The sequence below is a fragment of the Panthera uncia genome, chromosome E1 (genome assembly GCF_023721935.1).
Source record: "Panthera uncia isolate 11264 chromosome E1, Puncia_PCG_1.0, whole genome shotgun sequence".
In the NCBI taxonomy this organism is placed as follows: Eukaryota; Metazoa; Chordata; class Mammalia; order Carnivora; family Felidae; genus Panthera; species Panthera uncia.
The window spans coordinates 60,551,609-60,574,141 of record NC_064814.1 but is presented as its reverse complement, the minus strand read 5'-3'; the positions used below and the strand labels follow the sequence as shown (position 1 = coordinate 60,574,141).

Genomic DNA, 22,533 nt, shown 5'->3' with positions numbered 1-22,533 from the left:
GGTGGCTCAGTCAGTTGAGCATCTGACCTTGGCTCAGGTCATGATTTCACGGTTCGTGGGTTAGAGCCCCACATCAGGCTCACTGCTGTCAGCCTGCCAGCTCAGAGCCCGCTTCGGATCCTCTGTCCCCCTCTCTCTGGCCCTCCCCTGCCTTGCACTCTCCCCCAAATAAATAAATATTAAAAAAGAAAAAGTATTTTTTAGAAGTTGAAGAGGCTTCTTTCCTGAGGAAGGTAAAGATCAGGGCCCTGCTGACAGCTCAGGGGAAGAGCTCCGCAGCAAAGCCCCAGGCCCATCACAGATACCCTTTCCCCATCCCTAGGACTTGTTCCCTACGTGGGGTAGAGGGCACTTTGTCAGCCTACACCTGACCAGCAGTAGCCAGGGATGGCAGGGCTTTCCTCCCCCACCCCCACCCTGCACCCGTAGCACGTGTGTGTGCACGCGCACACACGGAATCCCCTTCAGGTAGGCCGTAGCAGCTTTTGGCCCCAGACGGCCCAGTCTGTTCCACTTCTGACTGGCTGAAGACCGGACGGAGGTCCCGTCCTGACAGGTGAGCCCAGCCAGGCAGGAGTGGTTTTAGCCCACTCCCCACTCCACTCCCCAGGGAAGTTGGCTTATGGTTTGTGGCCCCGTGGCTGGCAGGGCAGCAGAGTCTCAGAGCAGTGCAGGTATGATCAGGGGCCTTCGCTGGAGCTTTCCGTGCTCAGAAAGGGGGGTCCCAGGGCACTGTGCGTAGTACCCCCGTTCCTGCCCTGACTGGGCGTTGAAGGGCCAGCTCCCCCAGCCTGAACATTTTCTTCCTTCCCTGCCTCTTCCGCCAGCAAAGGGGGGTGGGGGACCACGATGGTGCCGAGGTGGAGACAGAGTGGCTGCCGTCCAAAGGGCTCCAAGTTCCTAGAAGAGGGGGGGAGAGGATCTCGTTCTGGAGGAAGCCCCCCTGAATGGGGCTTCTGGGCCAGGGAGACCTGGGAAGAGCGTGGGTGGCTCCTGCCCCCTCGCAGCTGCTGGGCTGGTGCCTGCGCTCTGCCGCTGGTGCGCTGGTGCGGGGGCAGTAGGGCCTGGAACGCTGCCCTCCTCATGGCCCTGCCCCCCACTTCCGCCCAGGGCATCTGGCCCACACCTGGCTTCTATTAGGAAAACCGCTGCTGGCGGCCAGGGTCGGTGTGAGCTGAGGGGCCGGCTCAGGGGAGAGGCCTTTGGGGAGCTCCTTCTCTGGAGATCCTCCTTCCCCACTAGAAGGGGGGCTTTGTTGGGGGAGTCACGGGAGGATGCGCTGCCCTCCCTGCCCCGCTGGCTGTCACCGTAGCATGGAGGCTGGTGGGGAGCCCTGGGGGGTCCACCTCCTGCTGCCTCTTTGGGCCCTGTGTGACCTGAGTTTGAGTCAGGGGATGCTTGGGCAGCCGTCTCCTGTTCGCATCCCCTACTTCATTTCTAGATTCCATTTATGACCATTTATCATACTCCGGGCCCTTGGCACACACAGTCTTTTTTCACCCTCATGATTGCCCTGTAAAGTTGGCCCATTGGTCATTTCTGTCCCAGGGTCACAGCTGGGTGGCCCAGGCAGGCTCCGTCTGACACCAAAGCCTGTTCACAGTGCCAGAGCCTGGTGGGGGGGCGGGGGGTGTGTGGAGGGGTGGGAGGGCAGGCCCTAAAGCCATGGGCATGCCAGGGAAGTAGCTTGCAGCAAAGCGAGTGTCCAGGGAGTTGTGAGGCTTCAGCACCCTCACCAGGGTTAGGACTGGCCTGGAGTGAGCCCTCTGACCTCTGGCGTGGCCTGGTGGCCCTGTGCCTTTTGTATGCATCAGGCAGGTCCCGGGGCCAGCATCTGGAACCCAGGACTGAGCCTGGCCGGGAAGGAGAATAGATGGGTGTTGGGGGTCTTACACCAGAGAAGGTCCCCTGGCCCTGAGGAAGGACCCCAGGAGCCCAGGGCTGCTCCTCCAACTGCCCTGCCCCACACAGGAAGTGTTGCCATGGTGACAGAGAGGTGGGATTTGGCCGTATGGCGGCTGGAATGCTGCTATGTGCCTGCTCCTGGTGCCCCTGTGCTGGCCAGTCAGCCCCTCCTGTTCTCTCCTTGGGGCCAGGTGTGGGGGAAACACAAGGGGACTGTGGGGCTTCTCCCTAAGCAGGATGCCCTGCTGCCTCATCCCCTGTGGCTTGCAGGCTGGGAATTACCTCCTGCGGTTCCCCTCAGAGCCTCCTGGGACAGTGCTGGGGCTGCAGGGCTCGCAGGCTGCCTAGGGTCCAGCTACAGCCTCCCCCCTGCCCCGGAGAATGACAGTCTGGGGATCTGAGAGAGGGCTCCTCCTCCCTAGTCCCGCTGAGGTCAGGGAAGAAGAACTTGCCATTTCTGAAAATGAAAATTACTGTAGTAATCTGGAGATAGGGGTGGAGGGGTGGATGGCCACCCTTCTCCCGCCCATGGGGCTTCCTGTGGCCCCTGGGCACACAGAGCCAGGTGTGCCCACAGTGGGCACACTGGGCTCCGTCTAAGCTCTTACCTGGTCTCAGCTTCCTTGGTGCCTTCAGTGTCCTCAGAGACCAGTGCCCTGCTCAGAGACCGTCACCACCCTGTGGACATCCTGAGTCCCTTCTGGTCCCCCACTCTGCCTTCCAGCTGCTCAACTCTTCTCACCGCAGGTCCCTCTCATGCAGACCTAGAACAGTAACCTGGCCCACGGGGGGCAGGAGGCTCAGGTAGCTGACAGCTGTCTTGCTGGGTGACTGGATGCAGGTGGCTGCTTCTCCCTGAGCCTCTGGTTTCTCCATGTTGTGAAATAGGAAGGTGGGAGACAGGCCAAGGTATGTTCCATCCCCAGCCTGTGCCTCTGACGCGCACGCCCTGCAGGCTCAAGGGCGCCCCTCTCTCCCTCGCCCCGTACCCCCTGCATCTTCACTGGCCTCTGTCTCCCTGGCCCAGACTCTTCACAGGTGCCGGTTCCCCTGCCTGGTTCACACCTTCTGATCCTTCCCATCTTATCTCCTATGTTACTTTAAAATCTTTTTTTTTTTTTTAAGTGTATTTATTTTGAGAGAGTGCGAGAGTATGTGTGCGAGCAGGGGAGGGGCAGAGAGAGAGGGAGAGAAAGAATCCCAAGCAGGCTCCGCACCACCAGTGTGGAGCCTGACGCAGGGCTCAAACCCATGAACTATGAGATCACGACCTGAGCCAAGATCAAGAGTCGGACGCTCAACCAACTGAGCCACCCAGGTGCCCCATCTGTTACCATGTTTTTAAAAAACATGCCTATTGGATGTGTATCAGACACAGCCCTGAGTGTTCGCCAGTGTTGACACTTCCCACAACAGCCCTCCAAAGGAGGACCCAATACAGTGCTCAGTACTCTTTCTACAGTTGAGGAAACAGGCACGGAGACGTTGGGTAATTCATGCTGGGAAGACATGCTTAGTGTGGCCGGGCAGGTTTTCACCCAGGTAGTGACTCCAAAGCTTGTGCCCACAGCCTTCCCTTTGCTCCTTCCTGGCACTTACAACAACGTGTAGTGACATAGGTATTTCTGTTTGATTCGCCTCTATTCCCGACTTGTATATTCTGTGAGTTTGGGGACCCTTTCTGTTTTGACCATGTCCCCAGCACCCAGTGGAGTATGCAGTTTGAACATTCCACTCGTATTATGAAAGAACAAATGAGGGGCGCCTGGGTGGCGCAGTCGGTTAAGCGTCCGACTTCAGCCAGGTCACGATCTCGCGGTCTGTGAGTTCGAGCCCCGCGTCAGGCTCTGGGCTGACGGCTCGGAGCCTGGAGCCTGTTTCCGATTCTGTGTCTCCCTCTCTCTGCCCCTCCCCCGTTCATGCTCTGTCTCTCTCTGTCCCAAAAAAAAAAAAAAAAAACGTTGAAAAAAAAAAAAAAAGAAAGAACAAATGAATGAGCAGCCTGGTCTCCCCCATGTGACCATCCACCTGAGAACCAGCCAGCTCCTTGCATGGTACTTGGCCTGGGGAAGCCTCGAATGTCTGTCGAATGAATGAATGATGCATGATGCTTTGCTGGCCATCTGTTTTGCTGCTTACACGGGATATTTGCACACTAATGAGAGGGAGGGCCCATGTGACACTTCTCACTGACTCTGGGGTGTGAGGGCAAGGCTGATCTTGCCCTGGCCCCACAGCCCCCTCGTGTGGAGAGGGGTGTGGGGCCCTGGTTCTCAGGCTCCAGCCCCGACTTCCTGTGCTGGCTTCTGGGTGGGAAGGGAGCAGTGAGAAAAGCCCCTTAAACAACACGGGCGTTCCAGGGTCTCCCACGCTGGGGTCCGCCTCCGCAGGCTGGGGAGGGGGCGCTGGGCCAGCTCCTCCCAGGCCACCTCCCTTCTCTCATTCATTCCCAAGGAGATCGTGGGAAGCTTGGAGGAAGCTGGCCACAGTTTGGGGTGAGCTATTTTTGGTAACAGGGTCTTTGGTCTCAGGCTCCAGGGGCCGAGGTGACTGGGAGGGAGCTGTTTGCATTTCCTCTGGCCCCTTCTCCTCCCTGCCTGGGCCCAGGGGACAGGGCCGCCTGGGGTGTGAACTTGCCTCTCCTCCCTGGGCCCAGGAAGCCTTCCTGCTGGCAGCTCCAGCACCGCGGGAGGGCGAGGAGGAGCACTTCTGTGCGTTCTCCGCTCTCCAGGGACTATTCCCTAGAGCCTGGCATCAGGCCCTCTCCCCAGCCCCTGGCACTCAGGAGGCAGCTGGGATGCTTGCTATCCCTTGATCTGTAGTAGGCCGGCTCTTGCATGTAGTGTCATTTGGTGCTCAGACAGCCCTGGGAAGTAGGCAGCCCAGGCAACACGCCCCATTCACAAGTGAGAAAAATGAGGTTCTGAGAGAGCGCAGGGGTCCCCAGAGGCTGGGGTTGGTGACCGGCAACTGAGTGCCTCCCAGTCTAGGAACCTGCAAGGACAAGGATGTGCTGCTGGCCTGGCACCGTCACTGTGGCAGGACAGCCCAACAGTCCCCTTTGGAGGAGGGAGACTGAGCACAAGCTTGGTGACCGGGTGGCCCTCTGGGTGCAGAGCTTTCCTCAGCCAAGGTGAGGCTGGGGTCCATCCTGTAGTGATACAGTCTTCTCTGTCCCCAGCTAGCCTCTGGGGGGCACCATCCTGGCCCTTCCTGCCCTCTGTAGGGCTCTCCGGCAGGTGTCCCCCCTGCAGGAGGACCTGGTGGCTCAGCACCATCTTTTGTGTCCTCCAGAGCACAGAGGCCCACAAGAACAGCAAGGATGGCTGGCTGGTGTGGACGGGCACCCAGGAGCACCTTGTGTCCAGTGGATTCAACCAGGTAGGGCTCCTCCCAGATGGGCGGGGTACCCACACCAAGAGGGTAGGAGTGAAGCCCAGGGGGAGGTGGGGGACGGCTAGCCAGCTCTAGGCTTGTCCATATACGGCCCTGTGTGCAGCTGGGTCTCAGAGCCCCAGGGGACCTCCAGCTGCTGAAAACTGGCAGATTCCATTTGCAATAGCTAAGCCTGACCCTGGGAACTGTGGCAGCCCCCCCCAAGGGACCAGAGTCCATGGAGGGAACCGCCCCTTGTCCCTTGTCACCTAAGGGTTCTTAAAGGGGCCGGACATGCAAACCCAAACCCTCCCTCCCTGCCATGACTCACCCCCCACCGCCACCCTCCGAGCTCTGCTCTGGGGCAGGTGCCCCTGTGTCAAGGCTGTTTCCTCAGGCATTGGGTTCCCGGGGATGGGCCCCTCTGAGCCCCTCTTGGCTCCCTCCCTGCAGATGCGTGAGCGTGAAGTGAAGCTCTGGGACACTCGGCACTTCTCCAGCGCCCTCACCTCCATCACCCTGGACACCTCACCCGGGTAGGAGCAGCTGGCATGTTGGGATGGATCGGTGGGGAGGGTCAAGGGCTAGATGGTGTCCTAAGTCCAGGTCTGTAATGGACACCATTGGGGGGGGCTCCAAATGTGCCCTGGCAAGGCCTCCTGCGGAGTGGAGGGGCCCAGTCCAGCTGGAACAGGCCTCACCTGGTTCAGGTCTTGTCAGTGAGGGGCTGAGCACCAAAGCGGTCACGGTGCCTGAGCTGGGCTGTGGGGTCGCCTGTTGACCCCATCTCACGTGGACCCTAGCCGCAGAGTGGGCCCTTGGCCGTGCAGGCCTCAGCCTGAGGGCTCACGTCGGTGTGTTTTGGCATTTGGGGGAAGGACTCTGACCCGGCAGACACATGGGTGGGAGACATGGACATGCCCTTGATTTTGCTGTGGCTGTTTTGGTGATGCCGAGGGTCGAAGAGACCAAAGCTTTGATAGGGTGGACGTGGTGGGGAGGTGGGGGGGACAGTCGGGCTGGTAGGCTTGCAGGCTTTATGGAAGCTCCTTAGCCCGGGCCACATGCCTGTCTCTGGTGGTTTTGGGGGGTGAGTGAGGGGGTGGGTGCGCCTGGGTGGCTTGGGACTGCAAGTGCGCCTCATCTTTCCATCCTTATGGCAGTGTGTGCAGGAGGTTTGTGGGGTGCCGTGGGTCCAGGCCAAGCCAGTTCCATGCACGGGGGCCTAGGCTCACTGTGGCTTAGGCACAGGAGGCTCTCAGAGATGATTGCCTGTCACAGTGAGGAAACAAGACGTAGGAGAGTGGGGGACCAGTCTGGCTGGGGTAGGAGGAGGCAGGGGCCCGGTTCCCTTTCAGAAGTCTCAGCCCTGCTCTCCCATGACTCTTGGAGGGGCTTGCTGCTCCCCAGGCAGAGATCTGTGAAGGTCAGAGCCAGGAGAAGGTCTTGGTCCCTTGGCTATCTATCCAGCCCCTTCCTCTTCCACTCATGACTGGGGAGACTGAGTCACAGAAGGGGGTGGTGACCTGTCCAAGCTCCAGGTGTGGCATGGACGTGTTTGGGAGCGGGGAAGTCTGATGCCATAAGAACTCTTGCCAAGTCACCCCCCACCTGAGAGCTCCCAGGGAAGGGGTAACAGCGGCAGTGACCCTCCACTCACACCCCCCTCTTAAAACCCAGGAAGAGGCTGGGGAGCTGGTGAGGCCCATTTTGCAGATGGGGAAGGCAAGGCTGAGTGAGATCCAGTGCCTTAGAACCACACAGTGCAAGGCCTCTTCCTACTCTGGGCCCTGGGGTCCTGATGACTGCCCCCCTGCGCTGGAAGAATAAGAGCACCCAGGCCCTGAGGCTGCATTGGTATCTTAGCCTCCATGCCTCCCCGGGCCAGATATCTCCTTCTCTACGGGGCTCCCCAGCAGGAGGGAGCTGGACCAGCCAGGAAAAGGGACCCAGCACTAGCCATCAAGTCCTCCTCCACCCACCACTTCCTGCCTTCTAGGCTCCACCCCTGGCTCCTGATGGGTCCCCCTCCCCCGCAGAGCAGCCCCCACCCCTCCCCAGCATTGCCCCTGGAGGAGTTAACGATGCCCAGACCCCACGGTGCCACTGGCCAAGGCTGACCCTGTAATTACAGCGGTTAAGAATAGCTTCGCAGGGCCAGCAAGGCCTGGAATTTCTCAAATCACTCCCAGATGGGTGGCCAGGCCAGTGTCCCGCCCCCTCCTTCCCCCCCACTCCTGGCCCCTGCCCTGCCAGACCACACCCTTGGCAGAAGAGTGGGGACTCTCCGGCCCTCCGTGAAGCTGGTGGACCAGGGTAGTGGTGGCACATGCCCTGCCCCCTCAGGCTCCCTGGAGGGTTAGGCCTGCTGAGTGACTGGGACTGAAGATGTCCAGGGTGTCAAATGTGGGGATAACCGTGGATTTCCAGTATACCCGCCCTCCTCTCTCCCACTCTCAGTTTCTTTTACAGCTTTTCCATCTCAATCTGAGCAAAGCAGTGTGTGTTCTTATAGGAGCTAGAGGGGGCCAGGGCTCAGGCACTCACCTCTCCCGGTCATCTCCTAGGAAGAGCCCAGGGCCCCCCCGCCTCCCAGGGGCCCCTGTCACAGCCCCCACCATCACATGTGGAGCATACCTCATCAAGAGGAGGGGAAGAGCAGGACATCAGGGGCCTATGTGTGAAGCCAAGCTCAAGCAGCAGGTCCCTCAGATGTGCCAGGGGTTGTGTTCAGTGCAGGGTGAAGGTGGGAAGGTAGGCAGCAGGGCCTGGCACTGAAGGAGCAGCTCACATTGTAGACTGGGAGATGTAAAAATGCCGCCTGCCTCAGTCCAGTGCTTCTGGATGGTGGAGTGGTCAGCTGTACCCATCGTCAGCCACAGGCAGGTGGGGATGTCTCTCCTCCGGTTACTTCAGAGGCAGTGGAGGCCAGAGAAGTCGATCCTCTGTTGAGAACACCCCAGCAGCCAGGCTGTGCAGGGTGGAGGCTGGGGTTCAGTTTCTGCTGCTTCCCACTGCGGAGCTTCTGCTGTTCACAGTGGCCCTGCCCCTCTCCTGGACGCCCACGTGGCTGGCCACCCCATCCTGGGCCAGGGAGCCCGTGTTGGGATCCTATCCCCGCCTGCGGTGAGCAAGCTGCCAGCTCACCTCTCCCAGGCTGTGGTTCTCTTCTGGAGAGGATTTGCTGGGCATTAGTGGGAGCGTGTGTAGCCCGTATGGCACAGGGCCTGTGGCAGCAAAAACCCAGCAGTCAGAATTGGCGTTTCCCTACATCTTTCCCTGGACCCTGCCCCAGAGCCGTGGGCATTGTCCTGGGTAAGGGTTGTATCTTGGCTTGGTCTCCCACTCTGCCCCTGCCCCCGCCCCACCCCTTCATCCCCTAGCTCCTGATCTGCTGGGATACCCCAAATCCCTTTTCTGGGAGGGCTGGAGTAAGCGTTTAGCCCCTTTCTTTAGGTCCCACCTCCCCCCCTCACTCCCTGCCATCCCACTAGGCCAGGTTTGGCTTTGCAATGAAAACATTTATTCAGCAGCCACGCTGTGTTCAGCAGCGGCCCGTGGGCCCACAATGGCCCCTTTGACAGGGCTGCCGAGGGGGAGGGCAGGCCTCGCCATACTGCTCCCCTAATGGGACCCAGGCTCACAGGAAATCCACCTGGGCTGCCGCCGCTGCCTCAGGAAGAAGGGGCCCCACCCAGGCTCACTGCCACCATCCTCTGCTGCCCGACACGACCCACCGCCCACCTCCTCCCTTCCCATGCCAGAACCCTCAGCAGCCACTAATTGAATCCAGAGCCTCGCGTGGCTGGGCCTGACTCGGCGCTGACATCAACGCCCTGAGCCACAGGGCCTGCTCCCCAGACCTGACTGGGCTGCCTCCTTCCAGCCAGGGTGAGGCTGGTGAGGCCCAGGAGCCATGACCCACAGAGGAGACACAGGCTCGGGGCTTCGGGGAGGCTTGCTCAGCAGTCACAGCACCTCTCTGAGGCCTCAGGGCCCACTTTGCCTCCTGTCCCACGGTCATGGGAGAAGGTGCTGTGTATCCGTCCCTGTTCCCAAGCTTCCAGCACCCAGTCTGGGCCAGAACTGCACTCTACATCCTTGGCCCTGCCCCCACACAGCCTGCGGCTTTCCTGGAAAACACTCCCACTTCCGGGGTTTCTGGAAAGCCTGGGCACATCCCAAATGCAGAGAGTAAAGGGGCATCACAGGGCTACCAGGCCTTCACAAGCCAGGCTCAGACCTTTTGTCCTGTCCCTGGGCCACCTGCCCCAAACAGCCCTGGCTGGGTCCCTTCACACTCACCAGAGGATTCCTGCCTTTCAGGATCCATGCTGCCCCTCCAAGGTGCCTTTCTGCAGCTGGAACAGGAGGCCGGGAGCAAGCTTTCCCAGCCCGAGCCCATGCGGAAGGGCATCAGGACTGCAGGCAGGGCTGGGCTGTGTGTCGTGCCGGGCCCCGGACACAGGCTCCTGCTGCAGTAGGCGCACTCCCTCCACAGAGGAAGGTAGGCGGTGAACTGCCTGTCAGGCCCTTCCCTGAGGAGGAGCCCTTGCAGACCCTCTCGGTCTTTCGGTCTTTATCTGCTACGAGCCCTCCCCAGCTTCACAGGGGCAGTACAGTTCCTGCTGGCTGACCACTGGGCCTGGGCAAGGTAAGGCTGCCCTCATGTTCCTCTCCTTCAAGGTTAGGAGCTGCCCAGCTCCCGTCTGGCTCCGGCCTGCATCCCAGTCTCAACAAGAGACTGAATCAGGCACCCCAGCTGAGGCTGGGCAGACACAGCCCAGGGCAGGATCCCGGGAGGGCAGGCCACCCTGGCACAGTCCTCAGCGGCAGCCCTCCCACCCTGGGGGTTCTGGCCTCCCGCTTACCTCCACACCCACCCAGGTACCCTGGGCCATGCCAGAGAAACACACTCATTTCATCTTTTATTTTTCTTACAAAAGGCCTTCATATCATTGTTTGTCTTACAAAAACCAAAGTCCTTGTCTCTGAGTTTGAAAAACATTTTCCCAGAATAAGTGGGAAAGAATCTCTTATAAATATATTTTTAAAAACCAAAGCAAAACATGTTCCTAAGCGTCTGTCTTTCCAGTTTCTTTTGTTCCTTTGCTCCTTGGGGCCGAGGCTGGGCCACATGCCCCATCCCCAGCCTTTCTCTCCCTCTGCTGTCTTTCTGGGGGCTTCCTTCACTGGCCCCCAGGATCTCCTGGGAGGGGGGGGCCTGGCAGCCCTGGGCCTGTGTTACCAGCACACGGCAGGGCCCGCCCCACCCTTCCCCAGGGAAGGTGCACGTTGCAGAGAACCGGGCAGATGCCGTCCTCGTAGGCACTCAGGCATAGCGCCACCTTAGAGGTGGTCACCTGCGTCCCAGGATCTCACAGATGAGGAGACTGAGGGGCAGGATCTTGCTCTGGTCACACAGCCCTCACCTTGATGTGTCCTCTTTGTAGGGATCCGAGAACTTCCTTGGTCTGGCAGCAGGAGGGTGCTGGCGGGTCCAGCAGGGCTGAGAGCCTGGCCTGGCAGCCTGTCGCTTCCGGGCTTAGATGTAGGGCTTAGTGGGGAGGGGCCCCTGGGGGCTGGCCCCCGGGTAGCCCATGAGAGGCACCTCACACTCCGGCCCACTGGGTGGAGCTTCCCCACCGCCCTCAGTCGCCTTGGGGCCTGGCTCCAAGGGGGCCTTCACCCCCTCCAGCTCCAGGGGCCCAGTCCCTGGCCCCACTTGCCCTTTGCCGTGAGTGGCATCCGCTGCCGTCCGTCCCCGCCGCACACAGTAGGCTGCCCCCACGGCAGCCAGTGCGGCCAGGAGCACTGCAGCCAGGGCGGGAGCGATGAGGAGCGGCAGGTTGCCCTCCCGGGCCTGGGTGACAGGGGCATGGTTGGAGCGGACGGCTGGGGGTGTGCGGGCCTCCCCACAGGCCTCTTCGCCCTCGGGCACCCGCCCGGCCCCCAGAAGCCTGACGCAGATGGAGTAGGTGGCGTTGGGCCGCAGCTGGGTGACTGTGTACTCAGCAAGCGAAGCGGGCAGCCGCAGCGTCACCGGCCGCTTGTCGGGACCTGACAGGTTACGGTAAGTGAGGCGGAGGCTCCTGAGCTGTGCGGTGCTGCCCTGCAGGTAGCGCTGCAGCCCCACACGCAGGGAGGTGGGGCTCGCTGGCTCGATGCCAAGGGGCAGGGGCCTCGGCGGCTCCGGCGTGGCCGGGGCGGGGCTGGGCTGGGGCCCCTGCCTCACCCGGCTCTCGCAGTAGAGGCCCGTGAAGAGCTCAGGGCACAGGCACTCCAGGTGGCCGTGCACCCCCAGGTGACAGGTGCCCCCGTTGAGGCAGATGGACGCTGGGCAGTCCTGGGGCCTCGGGGGAGCTCCCAGAGTGGGTGGGGCGGCAGGCGGCAGGCTGGGGGCCTCCGTGGCAGGCTGCGTGGGGCTGAGCCAGGTGGGAGCTGGACTGGAAGGTGAGAGAGTTGGCCCCCAAGCCATGGGCTTTGTGGTGGGTGCCGTGGCCGTGGTGGTGGTGGCTGGGCAGCCAAAGTCAGCATATTCAAGGTCTAGGAGCAGCCGGCCAGCGTTCTTGGGTGGGAAGTGGCAGCGTGTCTCCTCCGGGCTGGCCAGTGCTACGCGGCTCTCCCGCACCCAAGGGCCAAACCAGCTGAGGGGACACACGCAGTTGAAGGGGTTGCGGGCGGCCGCCAGGAGTCGCAGGCGGGGGAAGAGGGTAGAGAGCTCGTGTGGGAGCGCCTGCAGGCTCAGGTTGCTCAGGTCCAGCTCTTGCAGGGCCACCAGGCCGGCCAGGCTCTCGGGCCGCAGCTGGGCAATGCGGGTGTTACCGGCTAGCCGCAGGCGTGTCAGTCCCCGGAGGCCCCGGATGGCCGGCGGGACTCGCTCCAGCTGGTTGTCGGACACATCCAGGTCATGGAGGTTGCGTAAGCGGCCAAAGAGCCCCTCGTCCAGCCGCCGCAGTCCCAGGCCGGCCAGCCTCAGTGCCTCCACGTTGGCAGTGTCCAAGGTGCCAGGCTCCAGGGCCGGGAGGCTGTTGTGACTGAGGTCGAGCAGCAGCAGGCGCGGCAGGTGCAGCGGGGGCAGGGCCCGCAGCTCGTTGTCCTGCAGCTTGAGCTCCAGGAGGCTGTCTAGTGTGTCAAAGGCTCCGGGCTGGATGTGGCGGATGCGGTTCTTGCCCAGGTAGAGGCGCTCTAGGCGCCGCAGGCCGCGGAAGGTCTCGTTGGTGATCTCGCGCAGCCTGTTGGCAGTCAGGTCCAGGTTGCTGAGGTTGGCGAGTGGTTGGAAGACCCCGCCGGGCAGGCTGGCGAGCTGGTTCTGTGACAGGTCTAGGAGCTGCAGCCCTGGCAGGCTGGCAAAGCTGCCTGCATCGAGTGTGGTGATGCCGTTCTCGAAGACATAAAGGCTTGCTGTGTCAGGGGGCACGTCCCGGGGCACTGTGGTTCCCTGGCGGGCAGCACAGAAGACCGTCTGCGGCTGGTTGCACTGGCAGCCTGTCGGGCAGCACTGCACTCCGGGGCCTGGGGCCAGCAGCAGCAGCAGCAGTGGCGGCAGCATTGGGGGCAGAGGGATTCTGGGGTACATCTTCTGGGTCCTGGGAGCAGAGAAGTGGTAGAGACAGGAGACCATGAGTCAGGGACCCAGGGGACAGCCACGCCAGGAAGGACCAAGAAGGGAATTCCCAGCCCCCTTCGTCACTCCCTGCCCCCAAATCTGACAGCGCACAGTAGTTATGAGTCAGGTCCCCAGTGCCCTGGCCTCGTTCCTGCCCCGGCCCCATCAGTCTCTCACTGAGTGACTTTGAGCAGTCACATGACTTCGTTAGGCTATCAGTTGCTACTTCCTGCGCTGTCACCAGGGTTTAGTGGGCTGATGTGTGCACAGGGAGGCTGGCCCCCAGACACTCAGTGATCATGAAAATCCCCTTCTCCTTAACCCCAGCCCTCTTGCCTCTGCGGCTCAGGGAGAACACGTGGTCAGAAAGCATCAGGCTCTGTGCCCTCCCTGCAGTTCCAGCCCCACCCCTCCTCCCCCCCTTGCCTCTGCTGAGGTGGACAGGCCAGGAGGGAGCGTGGTGGGTCCTAGAGCGGCAGCCCCTCCCCACAGCGTCTGGGAGAGAAGGGGCGGGCAGCCAGCGCGTAAGCAGAGAAGCTGACTGCCCCGTGCCGCTGGCCCCTGCCGCCACGCTCTGTGTCCTCCAAGTGAGAGAGACTGCGGCGGGAAGACTTCACACGGAAACTATGGGATCGGTGTTTTTCCACTTATGAAGTCAGACCTGCCCCATATGGGAGCTGAGGGCCCGCCAGGACTTGGCCAGGGTGGGGGACGCTCCTACGGGAGGGGGCAGAGGAGGGCCTAAGCCCTTGGCAGGTGTCCCCTGGTCTTCAGAGCTCTCATCTCTGAGGTGTGATGACAGATCTAAAGGTGGGGGTCCTGGCCTCCCCAGACTGACCCGGGGCAGGTGGAGGGACACTGGTTGCGGGGTGGCCCCAGAAGCAGGGCTGGGCCTAGAAACATTCTGCAGATTGGTTTGTCTGCTGTTTCTTGGGGTGTGCTCTGGCCAGAGCACTGAGAATGAGGAGCGGCAGGCACACTCCTTCCCCTTGTTGGCACACTGAGCATTTATGGTCCCCTCGCGTGGCACCCCCAGCAGCCACAGCAGGTGGAAACTATTCTCATTGCTCCCAGATGATAGGAGAGAGGGGGGCTCCAGGAGGTGCAGTGATTTGCCGCCCCACTGCCGGGAAATCTGAGCCGGAGCCCAGGTCCTTAACCACGTCCAGGTGCAGCTAGGCCTGCAGTCCATGATGGTCCTCCCCTCCTGATGTGGGGCCCAGTCCTGCCCGGGGCGGGGTGGGGGGGGTGCTCCCTCTGCTGTTCTGGGCCCCAGCTCGTAGTTGGAACTGCTCAAGACAGAATGGGGCCACAGCACGGGCCCCCCTTCACTCAGGTTCCTGTGAGGAGCCCAGGGGCCACCCTAGCAGCAGTCCCCACTCTCTGGGCCCCTAGAGTCCCTGAGAGGCCAGCACTCCTCCCCTCCAGGCGCCTTCTGCTCACACAAGGGCCTTTTGTGCTGGGCCTCAGCCTCCCCTTCCCCCATGCCTGCCAGCCATCAGGCCATGGCAGGTAACGTGCCCCCCACCCCAATCCAGCCTGTGTTCTGCCCCACTGCCCTCCGTCGGGCTCCTCCCCCAGGAACATGGGCTCCAGCAATGTGAGGCAGAAGAGGGGGGGCAGGTGGTCCCAGGACAGACTAGACAAGTCACTGGGGAGACCAGCTCTAGGTAAAGGCCTGCTACCCAGGTTGGGCCCGCCCAGGCCCGGCCTGCCTGCAGGGTCCCCTGTGCCAGAGAAGAGGGGCTATCAGCCTCTGCGCCCCTAGTTAACACCGATGACCACCTTTCACAGGCCAGCCAGGGAGGCCTTCCTCGACCTCCAGCTGGTGCCCCTTCCCTGGCTGTCTAAGGTCCTGGCTCTACCATCCCCACCCCGAGGGGAGACCCTGCCTGCTCCCGTGTGTCCCAGAGCATGCCTAGCTCACCTTTGCCAAGTGTGAGTGCTGGGGCAGGGCCTCGTGCTGAATCTCAGATGACGCTTGGACCAGAACCTGGAAGGCTTTGTGCCCCTGCTGGCCCTGCCGGCACCGTCCCGAGGGGGCTGCGTGCACCGCACCCAGCCTCCTCCCCGGAGTGGACCCGTTCCACCCTCACTGACTCAGAAGGCCGTGGGTGTGGCCTGGCCTCCAGATGTGGGCTGTGTGCGACCCCCACCCCCCACATCCACGTGTGGGGTGAGCCGCTTCCCCCTGAATCAGCCCTCCCCGTGGGGCCGGCAGGGTCAGGAAGGGAGCAGCCAGGCTCCAGGATGGGAGGGGACCCTACACGTGGCCACCCCTGTGGCTTCAGCTCCCTCTGGGTTTTGTATAAGGTCGTAGTTAAGAGCTCATGCTCCAGTCAGGCAACCTGGGCCAGGGGCATCCCAGCCATGAGGCCATAGACTGCGTTTTTCTCTCAGAGCCTCTGTTTCTCCGCTGTCTGCCCAGGCGTTACAGGCAGCACCTCCTACGACTGGAAGCGCTTAAACACAGAGCAGCCAGGCGTGGCCCCTGGGGGCCTGGGGTGCATGCTGGAGGGTGTTCCCCAGTCTACACGGAGGAGGCATCAGCCTGGGCTCTGGGCTTCACTCCATAGTCTGTTGGCCCTTTAATCAATAAAGTCATCACGGGGGAGGGAGGCAGAGACGCTCGCTGTAGGTCCATCTAGCCATAGAGCGGCAATTTGGCCGAGTTGGTGGGGAGCAGGGGCTGGGCCACAAGAGCAATCGGCATCTTGGGCTGGGAAGACCCCAGCAGGCAGCAGCTAGGATGTAGAGCCCTGCTCCACCTGCCCAGTGAGGAGTCAGCATGGGGGCTTTGGGAAATGGGAAGGTGGGTGCTGGCGGCTCTGGGGGCTCCGCTGTGGGCTGTCCTGGCACCAAGAGGAGACCACAGAGTCCCCAGAAGGGACCCAGAAGGTGAAGACTGACCATGGAGGGGGTGGGCAGTAGAGCTACAGGAGATAGAGACCTGAGTGTAGGCCCAAGTTCAGCCCCTAAGTAGCTTCCCAAGTCCCTGTTCACTTCTGGGCCTCGTTTTCACCCCAGCCCTGCCTCACTCTCTGGAGTTGTTCTGAGCACCCAGAGTTGTAGTTGTGTGTTGTTCTGTTTGTTTTTAAATGGGGAAGTTCTTTTAACAAGTTCTGGGAGTGATTCTGCCTGTCTGGGCTCGTTCTGGTGTGTGTGTGCTTTGGGGGTGGGGTCTCTCATGGGAGGTCACGGCTTTCCTGGCCATTACCATTCCAGCAGCTCTGAAGGACTAGGGGCCTGGGCTTTGATATCTGATCTGCTGACCCAAGGCAGGGAGGTAGGACCTTTCCCTCTGCAGAGGGTGGGGGGAGACTTTTGGAGGCAGCCCTGAGGCTTTGGGGGGTGGGGTGGGAGGAGGGCAAAGGGTCCAGTTCTCTTCTCTTAAACCTGGACTCTGCAGACTTGCCTTGACCTGGCCCCACCGTGGTGTGATGGGAAGAGGCAGGAAACAGAGGCCCAGGCTCTTGCTGCTGGCCTTGCTGCCCTCCAGGGGACAGTTGCTGGGATGGGGCTTTAAGGTCCCACTGTCCGCAGTCCCAGCCTAGCTGTATGAGAGCCTGGCCATGGCCCTTTACTTCCCTTCTCATCTGTGAAGGCGGGGAGTTGGGAGGGGTCCTGGTTATAGCGCCTCATTGTCAGGGCTGTTTAGTTTGTTCTTGGAGCACATGCTAAGTGCTCAGTAAACATTTGTTACTGAAGGTGTTACCCATAAAACCTGAGCCCTGCCTTCTGCACATACAGGGTGAGGATGCCATGGTGTGAGGGGGGTTTTGTGCCACTTTCAGCACAGACAGGAGGTCCCTTGGGTCCAGGGGAGGCTTCCATGCAGAGGCTGCCCTCTTTCCTCCACCCTTGGGTGTGGGAGAGTAGGAATTGGAGAAAGCCGACTGATGAGGGGTGTATTTAGTTCTGGCAGTGGGTGGGGGAATGAGCTGACCTTTGGCCAGCCCCCCTTCAGCCTATGACCTGGAGGTGGGGAAAGGGAGCAGAGGGAGGAGCTCTCAGGGGGATCCTGGTGCCCCCACCCACTTATGAGTGTAGGGGACACCTGGAGGCACCCACTCACACACAGGCACTGGGTCAGGCAGGGACTGGTGAGTGGGTGGAACCCAGGCATTTGTGTGACCACATCAGACCTTAGGCTGCTCATCTCACTGCTCCTGGGGAAGGCCACAAGGCTGGAGGGAATAGGGTTGGACAGATGAACAGATGAGGCCAGCACAGCCCCTTCCTGTGCCAGACACTGCAGAGTGGGCACAGGGGTCAGGTGCTGCAGGTCTGACCCTGAGACCCTGAGACTCTGGGCCTCTGGCTCCCAGTGCTTCCCGCCCCCCCCCCCCCCCCCCCCAGGCTAAGTACTGCTGGCCAGGCCTGGCAGCAGCCCAGCCCAGGAGTCTGCCAACCCCCCAGGCAGGCGGGGACCATGCCGGCGGCCAGGACGGCTGGCTCCGGTTTCGCTGACGTGTCTGAGGAGGCTCAGAGCCTGGGCTGGGTCCGCCTATCTCCCCATCCCTGGGGCACAGCAAAGCTGAGAGGTCAGAATCTCTGTCCTAGGCCCTCAGGGGAAGGGGCTGAGGTGGGGCTGGGGGCCTTAGTCAGACCCTGTGATGAAGCTGGGAGTCCTTACTAGTCTCCGCCTCTCTGCCTTACTCTGTGTACCTCCCCAGCCAGCTCTGCTCATTCTACAGATGAGGCCCAGACACCACTTCATGACCCCATCCAGTTTCCTTCCCTTTCTGGGTTTCTGTTTCCCACCTATAACCCAGAGGTTTCTCAACCCCAGCTGCACATCAGAATCATCTGGGAAGCTTTGGAAAGTTCCTGATGCCCTCCGCCACCACCACTACCACCCCTACCCCTAACTTGGGGCAATTAAATGAGAACTTCTGGGATAAGGCCCCGGCAGAGTTGTGTAGGAGAGGCTCCTTGGGTGAGTCGCCCCTACAGACACTGGGGCAGAAGGTTGCAAAGGGGGACAGTCTGGATGTCAGTCTTCTCTCCCTGTCTGGGGAGGGGTGTGGATCCCCAAAAAATGTGGCAGGTGTGGCTGGCTGGCAGCGCTAGAAGAGCAGGAGCTGGGCCCTCCTCCCCACTGCCCCCACTCCTCCAAGGCAGGAGCTGCCTGGCCCCAAGTGGCTGCCTTCTTTGGCACCATGGATGACTTGGCAGCTACCAGACCTGTCAGCCCAGGGCTGGGAGACCAGTGACTAAAGCCATTCTGCTCAAGTGGGCCCTCAGGGCGGCGAGATATGTCATTTCAGTCAGGAGAGGTGCCACTCTGTTGGGAGAGGACACCTGCTGCCCCAGAAGCTATTTGGTGGCTGCAGCCCAACTAGAAATAGGCCAGTCCAGATGCTACCATCCGCACACGCAGGTGTGATGCCACGGGGGCTGGGCCCAGTCAGACGCAGGGCTGCCTTGCTGCCCTGTCCCCACCCAGGGCCAAGCATTCATCAAGGAAGGCCCTAACCCTGCAATTAACCCTGAATTTGCCAGAGGAAGACCTTAGTCACCAAGGGAGGTCACCAGCCCAAGCCAGCTGGGCCCAGGTTGTCTGGGGCCTAGGCAGGGACTGAGAAGTAAGTGGCCCTAGAGGGGTCTTGCCCTTCTCATTTGCCGTGCCCAGGGTACTCAGTTTCCCTGTGGCAGAAATGGCCTTTTCTGGGGTCCACGAGTGGCTCAGGGGAGCCACAACCTGGTCCCCTGTGCCTGGGTCTCTCAATTCTTACTGCTGCCCGTCCAGGCCCAGGGCCAACAGGGGCCCCAGTGACTGCCCCAGCCCCAGCCCCTTCTCAATGCAAGCCAGTTCTCTCCTCCCTCTTTAATTAAATCTCTCAGGCAGCCGCGGAGGAATGTCAGAGCCTTATTGCATTCCCCTGGAGGAGACTGGTTGGGGGACCATCCCCAACCTGGAGAACTGGCCCCTTGCCTGCCTCTACCCTCCAAAACCAAGGTGGCTCAAGGAAGCCTGCTTCAGCCTCCTCATACCCAGAGAGGCTGGAATGAGGAAAAGTGGGGGAGGCTTGAGGGCCTGGCCGGCCAGGCGGACCAGCCAGCTGAGGGAAAGCAATCCGGCTGACTCTGGAATGTGGAAACCGATAAAAGGAAGAAGGCTGAGCCCCTGTCCGCCTGTGGTGCACTCAGACTCCCGCAGCACCCTTGCCCGCCCCCAAACACAGCCCTGTTCCAGTCACGCGCGCGCAGACACATGCCCACGCCAGACACACGCCCATTGGGCTGTGCTCTCACACACACACACACACACACACACACACACACACGCGCGCGCGCGCGCACACACACACACACACCCTCCCCCTTCTCCAAGAAATCTTGCAAATTCCACAGCAGTGAGGGGAGCTGGTTTTCTTGGCAGTGCAGAGCCTTGGGCTCCCTGGCTCAGGGAGGGACTCTTAAGGGGAGCTGAGGGGGGCTTATAGGAGGGGTCACTAACCGGGTTAGGTGGCACTGTTGCCCTTTCCAAGAGCTCAGGGCCTCCCAATGGTCAGGGATGCTTCTGTGGGACAGACTCACCCTAGCCTTCTCTCTGGTCCCCAAGGGGGCTGGCTGGCTGGCCTGCTGAGGTGGGAGCTACCTCCTGGGCCCACCTGAGACCCCATTTTCCTTTTCCCAGGAGCTGCCCAGCTCAGGGATGGGGTTCACTTATAAGACCCCATGGGGACTCAACTATCTTTACGTGGGACTTGTTCCAGCCCCCCCAAGGCATTAGTAGGGGTGTCAGGAATGGGAGTCAAGAGACTGTGGACCCGTCTCCTGCCCAGGGCATCTCCATGCCTGCCGGAGGAGGCTTCCTAAGGAGAGCACGGGTCTGGCTTTTTGTGTTCAATCCCTCCTCCCCCACTTCCAGAGTGTGGAGAAAGCAAATGCCCTGGACAGCAACTCCCCACTGACCCCATCTGACCCTCTGGACCCACAGGTCCCAGGGTAGCTGTTTCAGTCTGCAACTGGGGGAGGTGGGGACAGGCAGTGCCCAGGCCCCCAGCCTGGCACGTGTGTGCTCATCCCCCCTCCCTGGGCCAGATAATGGTCTGGAGGGAATCCAGCTGGGCTGCTCATTACCAGAGCCCTCTTCCTGCCTCTGACACTCTGTTTACAGAAGCTCTGGGGGCTGAGTCCCCTGGGAGAAGACAGCCAGCCCAGGGGACTGCTCTCCCATCCCCCCACCCGCCTGCTTTATCCCTTTTGGGCCTTGCCAACAGCTGGGCCCATGCTGGACTTCGCTACCCTCTGAGTCAGTTCAAATGGACCGCACTTGGAGGGCACCCACCTAGCTACCCTTCTATGCTCCCAACACTCAAAGTCCAGCTGACTGGGAAGGAACCTTTAAATTTTAGTACAGTTACCCAGCCCCAGAAGCTTTAGGCCTGGAGAAGAGGGCTCTGCGTCCTGGTGCCTCTTCCAGAACCTCACCTGCCTTTGCCAAAAGGCAAGCGGGGGGGACACTGGGACCCTCAGGGCCATTTCCTCCTTCCCACCTTTCAGACTCCACCCCTGGGCCCCAGCAGGAGAGGCAGTCAGTGACCCTGGTGTGGTAATCTTTAACGAATGGGGGCAAGGCAGAATGGTTGGCACCAATTGCCTGGCCTGCCAGTGACCACAGGGGACCTCAGCAGCCCTCAGGCCCCAGAGCTGCCAGCCCAGGGACACAAAGGACTAAGCTGGCTCCAGGCCATTGGGTTCATAGCCCAAGCAGAGCCCTGTCCATGGCAGAGGCAGAGACAGAACACCCTAATATCTGGAAAATGAAGGGTCCAAGCCAGCCAAGGTCTGTCCCTCGTGACCCATGGGGCGTCAAATACCTCGTAGCCACCCCCGACTCCTCCTCAGGGTTGCATGCCTATTGGCCCCCTGCTCTGCCCTGGGTGACAAGGGTCCTCAATACCCAGGCGGCCGATCTGCCCAGATCTGCACAGGGGCACGGAGGGCTCCAGGCCCTGAACCAGAGTGTCCCACTCCAGGAGGTAAAAGTAACTCAAGACTATGGCTTGGCTATCCCCTCAAAGGGGTTTGATTCATAAAACTAGTCATGCCGGAGGGCCCAGCCGTGGGAGGAGGAAGCGAGGGAGGGGGTGTTTATTTTGTCTGCTCGCAGCCCTGCCGGCTACTGGCCCGTGAGCCTTGTGCGCGCGCGCGGCCGTGGGTTGTCCGGGACTACAGGAGGAGGGGTCGACTCGGGCGCGGGCAGGGGGTGCACGGGGCCCGCCCGCCCTGCGCCCGGGTGATCGTGCGGGGCTGGGGTCCAGGTGTCGGTCCTGAGTGCGTGTGCGCGCGATAGGGGGGGTTCGCGCGCGTGATCAGCGCGTTGCACAGCCCGCCCCCTAGCGCCCCCCCGTCTCCGCCCGCAGCGCCCCAGCCCGGCAGACACTCACCGGGCGGCGGCGGCGGCGGGAGCCGGGCGGGGTGGGCCGGCCGGCCTGGAAGCGTCCTTGGTTCCAGGGTCCCGAGGCAGCAGCGTCGGTGTCTCCCCGCCCGGGGTTTGGGCTGCGGAGTCGGCTGGCTAGGAGGCGGGTCGCTCTTTAAGGGTCGGGGGCGGGGCCGCTCCCCATGGGGCGGGGCGGGGCCGACAGAGACCCGCCTCCTCTCTCCGCTGAAGGGGTCGTTCCGCCGGGCAACCTAATACTCCACCTCCTGACTGAGGGAATCAGGAGTCCCGCGCTCCAGTCTGGTCTGCCACTAGTTCGCCATACAACCCTGGGCGGGCCCCTGTTTTTCGTGTGAAAAAGAAGAGAATATCGAGGCCAAGAGTCCCAAACCCGGATGCCTGTGACACAACAGGCAGGTGATATAAGGGTAATACAAACTTGAGGACTGACCCCAGAGTTTGTGGGGACCTGGAGAGGCCGGAGTGGGTGGGTGAGGGTTGGTGTAAGGGCTCAACCCCTATGACCTGCCCCAGTCTGTGAGAGTTGCAGGTTTTTCAACAGAAACTGCAAATCTGTTTTTTGGTTTTTTTCTTGTTTTTTGTTTGTTTGTTTTTTTTGAGGTGAAATCTGTCAATGTGTTATTGTTGGTAGCTAATCCCAATTTCAAAAACTTTTGGGCAGGCCACAGAGAGCCCTCTGAGAGCCTCTTAAGTACAATCTCTAATGCCAAATCTGAGTTTGGGGGTGCTTTTAGCCATGAGGGCTTTCAGGGAGGTGAGCATCCCTGGACCACATTCTCCACATTTTAGATGAAGGGACTGAGACACAGGAAGGGAAGTGACCGTCTGCCCAAGGCCCCACTTTTACCATTGTGCTGGACGGGGTGGGATGAACTGGGAGGTTGGGCCTCACGCTCAGTGAGTGGGGCCTGGGTGCAGCTGATGGTGGCCCTTGACAGGCAGGAGGGGTGGGTGCCAGGGACTGGACTAGTCCAGAAAAACTCCCTGCCTTGGAGTATTCCAGGAAAATGCTCTGCCCTCTTGCTCCATGTTTGTGGTCAGAATCATGCCTCAGAGCCTTTGGGGACCAGCTCAGCTGCCAGCTTCCAGAAGGCTTTGGGGTACCCGCCATCCCCTCCAGCCTGGCCTGTATTGCATGCTTGTCTTGGTATGGAGATGTGGGGCATGACTTGTGAACCTCTGCTCCTGGGCCGGTGCTGGATCTCTGGTGTGTTTCATTTGGCTGGTTTGG

General features: G+C 61.1%; 2 protein-coding genes across 3 annotated transcripts in view; one reads left to right on the top strand and one right to left on the bottom strand.

The window, feature by feature from the left end:
* Window positions 1–22,533, top strand: part of CORO7 (coronin 7) — a 58,491-nt gene that overhangs the window by 22,739 nt on the left and 13,219 nt on the right. For both annotated transcript variants that reach the window (XM_049637423.1, XM_049637424.1), the window contains exons 8-9: window positions 5,200–5,286; window positions 5,734–5,816. In XM_049637423.1, the coding sequence (XP_049493380.1) occupies window positions 5,200–5,286; window positions 5,734–5,816 (170 nt within the window). The remainder of the gene's footprint in view (window positions 1–5,199; window positions 5,287–5,733; window positions 5,817–22,533) is intronic.
* On the bottom strand, window positions 10,196–21,405 carry VASN (vasorin). Its single transcript, XM_049637425.1, has 2 exons — window positions 21,289–21,405; window positions 10,196–12,869 (listed from the first exon to the last, which is right to left on the bottom strand). The coding sequence occupies exon 2, from the start codon at window positions 12,857–12,859 to the stop codon at window positions 10,826–10,828; it is 2,034 nt and encodes a 677-aa protein (XP_049493382.1). The 5' UTR covers window positions 12,860–12,869; window positions 21,289–21,405; the 3' UTR covers window positions 10,196–10,825.

Bases quoted from the DNA above. Each gene is read 5' to 3' on its own strand.
- VASN (XM_049637425.1), bottom strand. From the start codon at position 12,859: ATGTACCCCAGAATCCCTCTGCCCCCAATGCTGCCGCCACTGCTGCTG.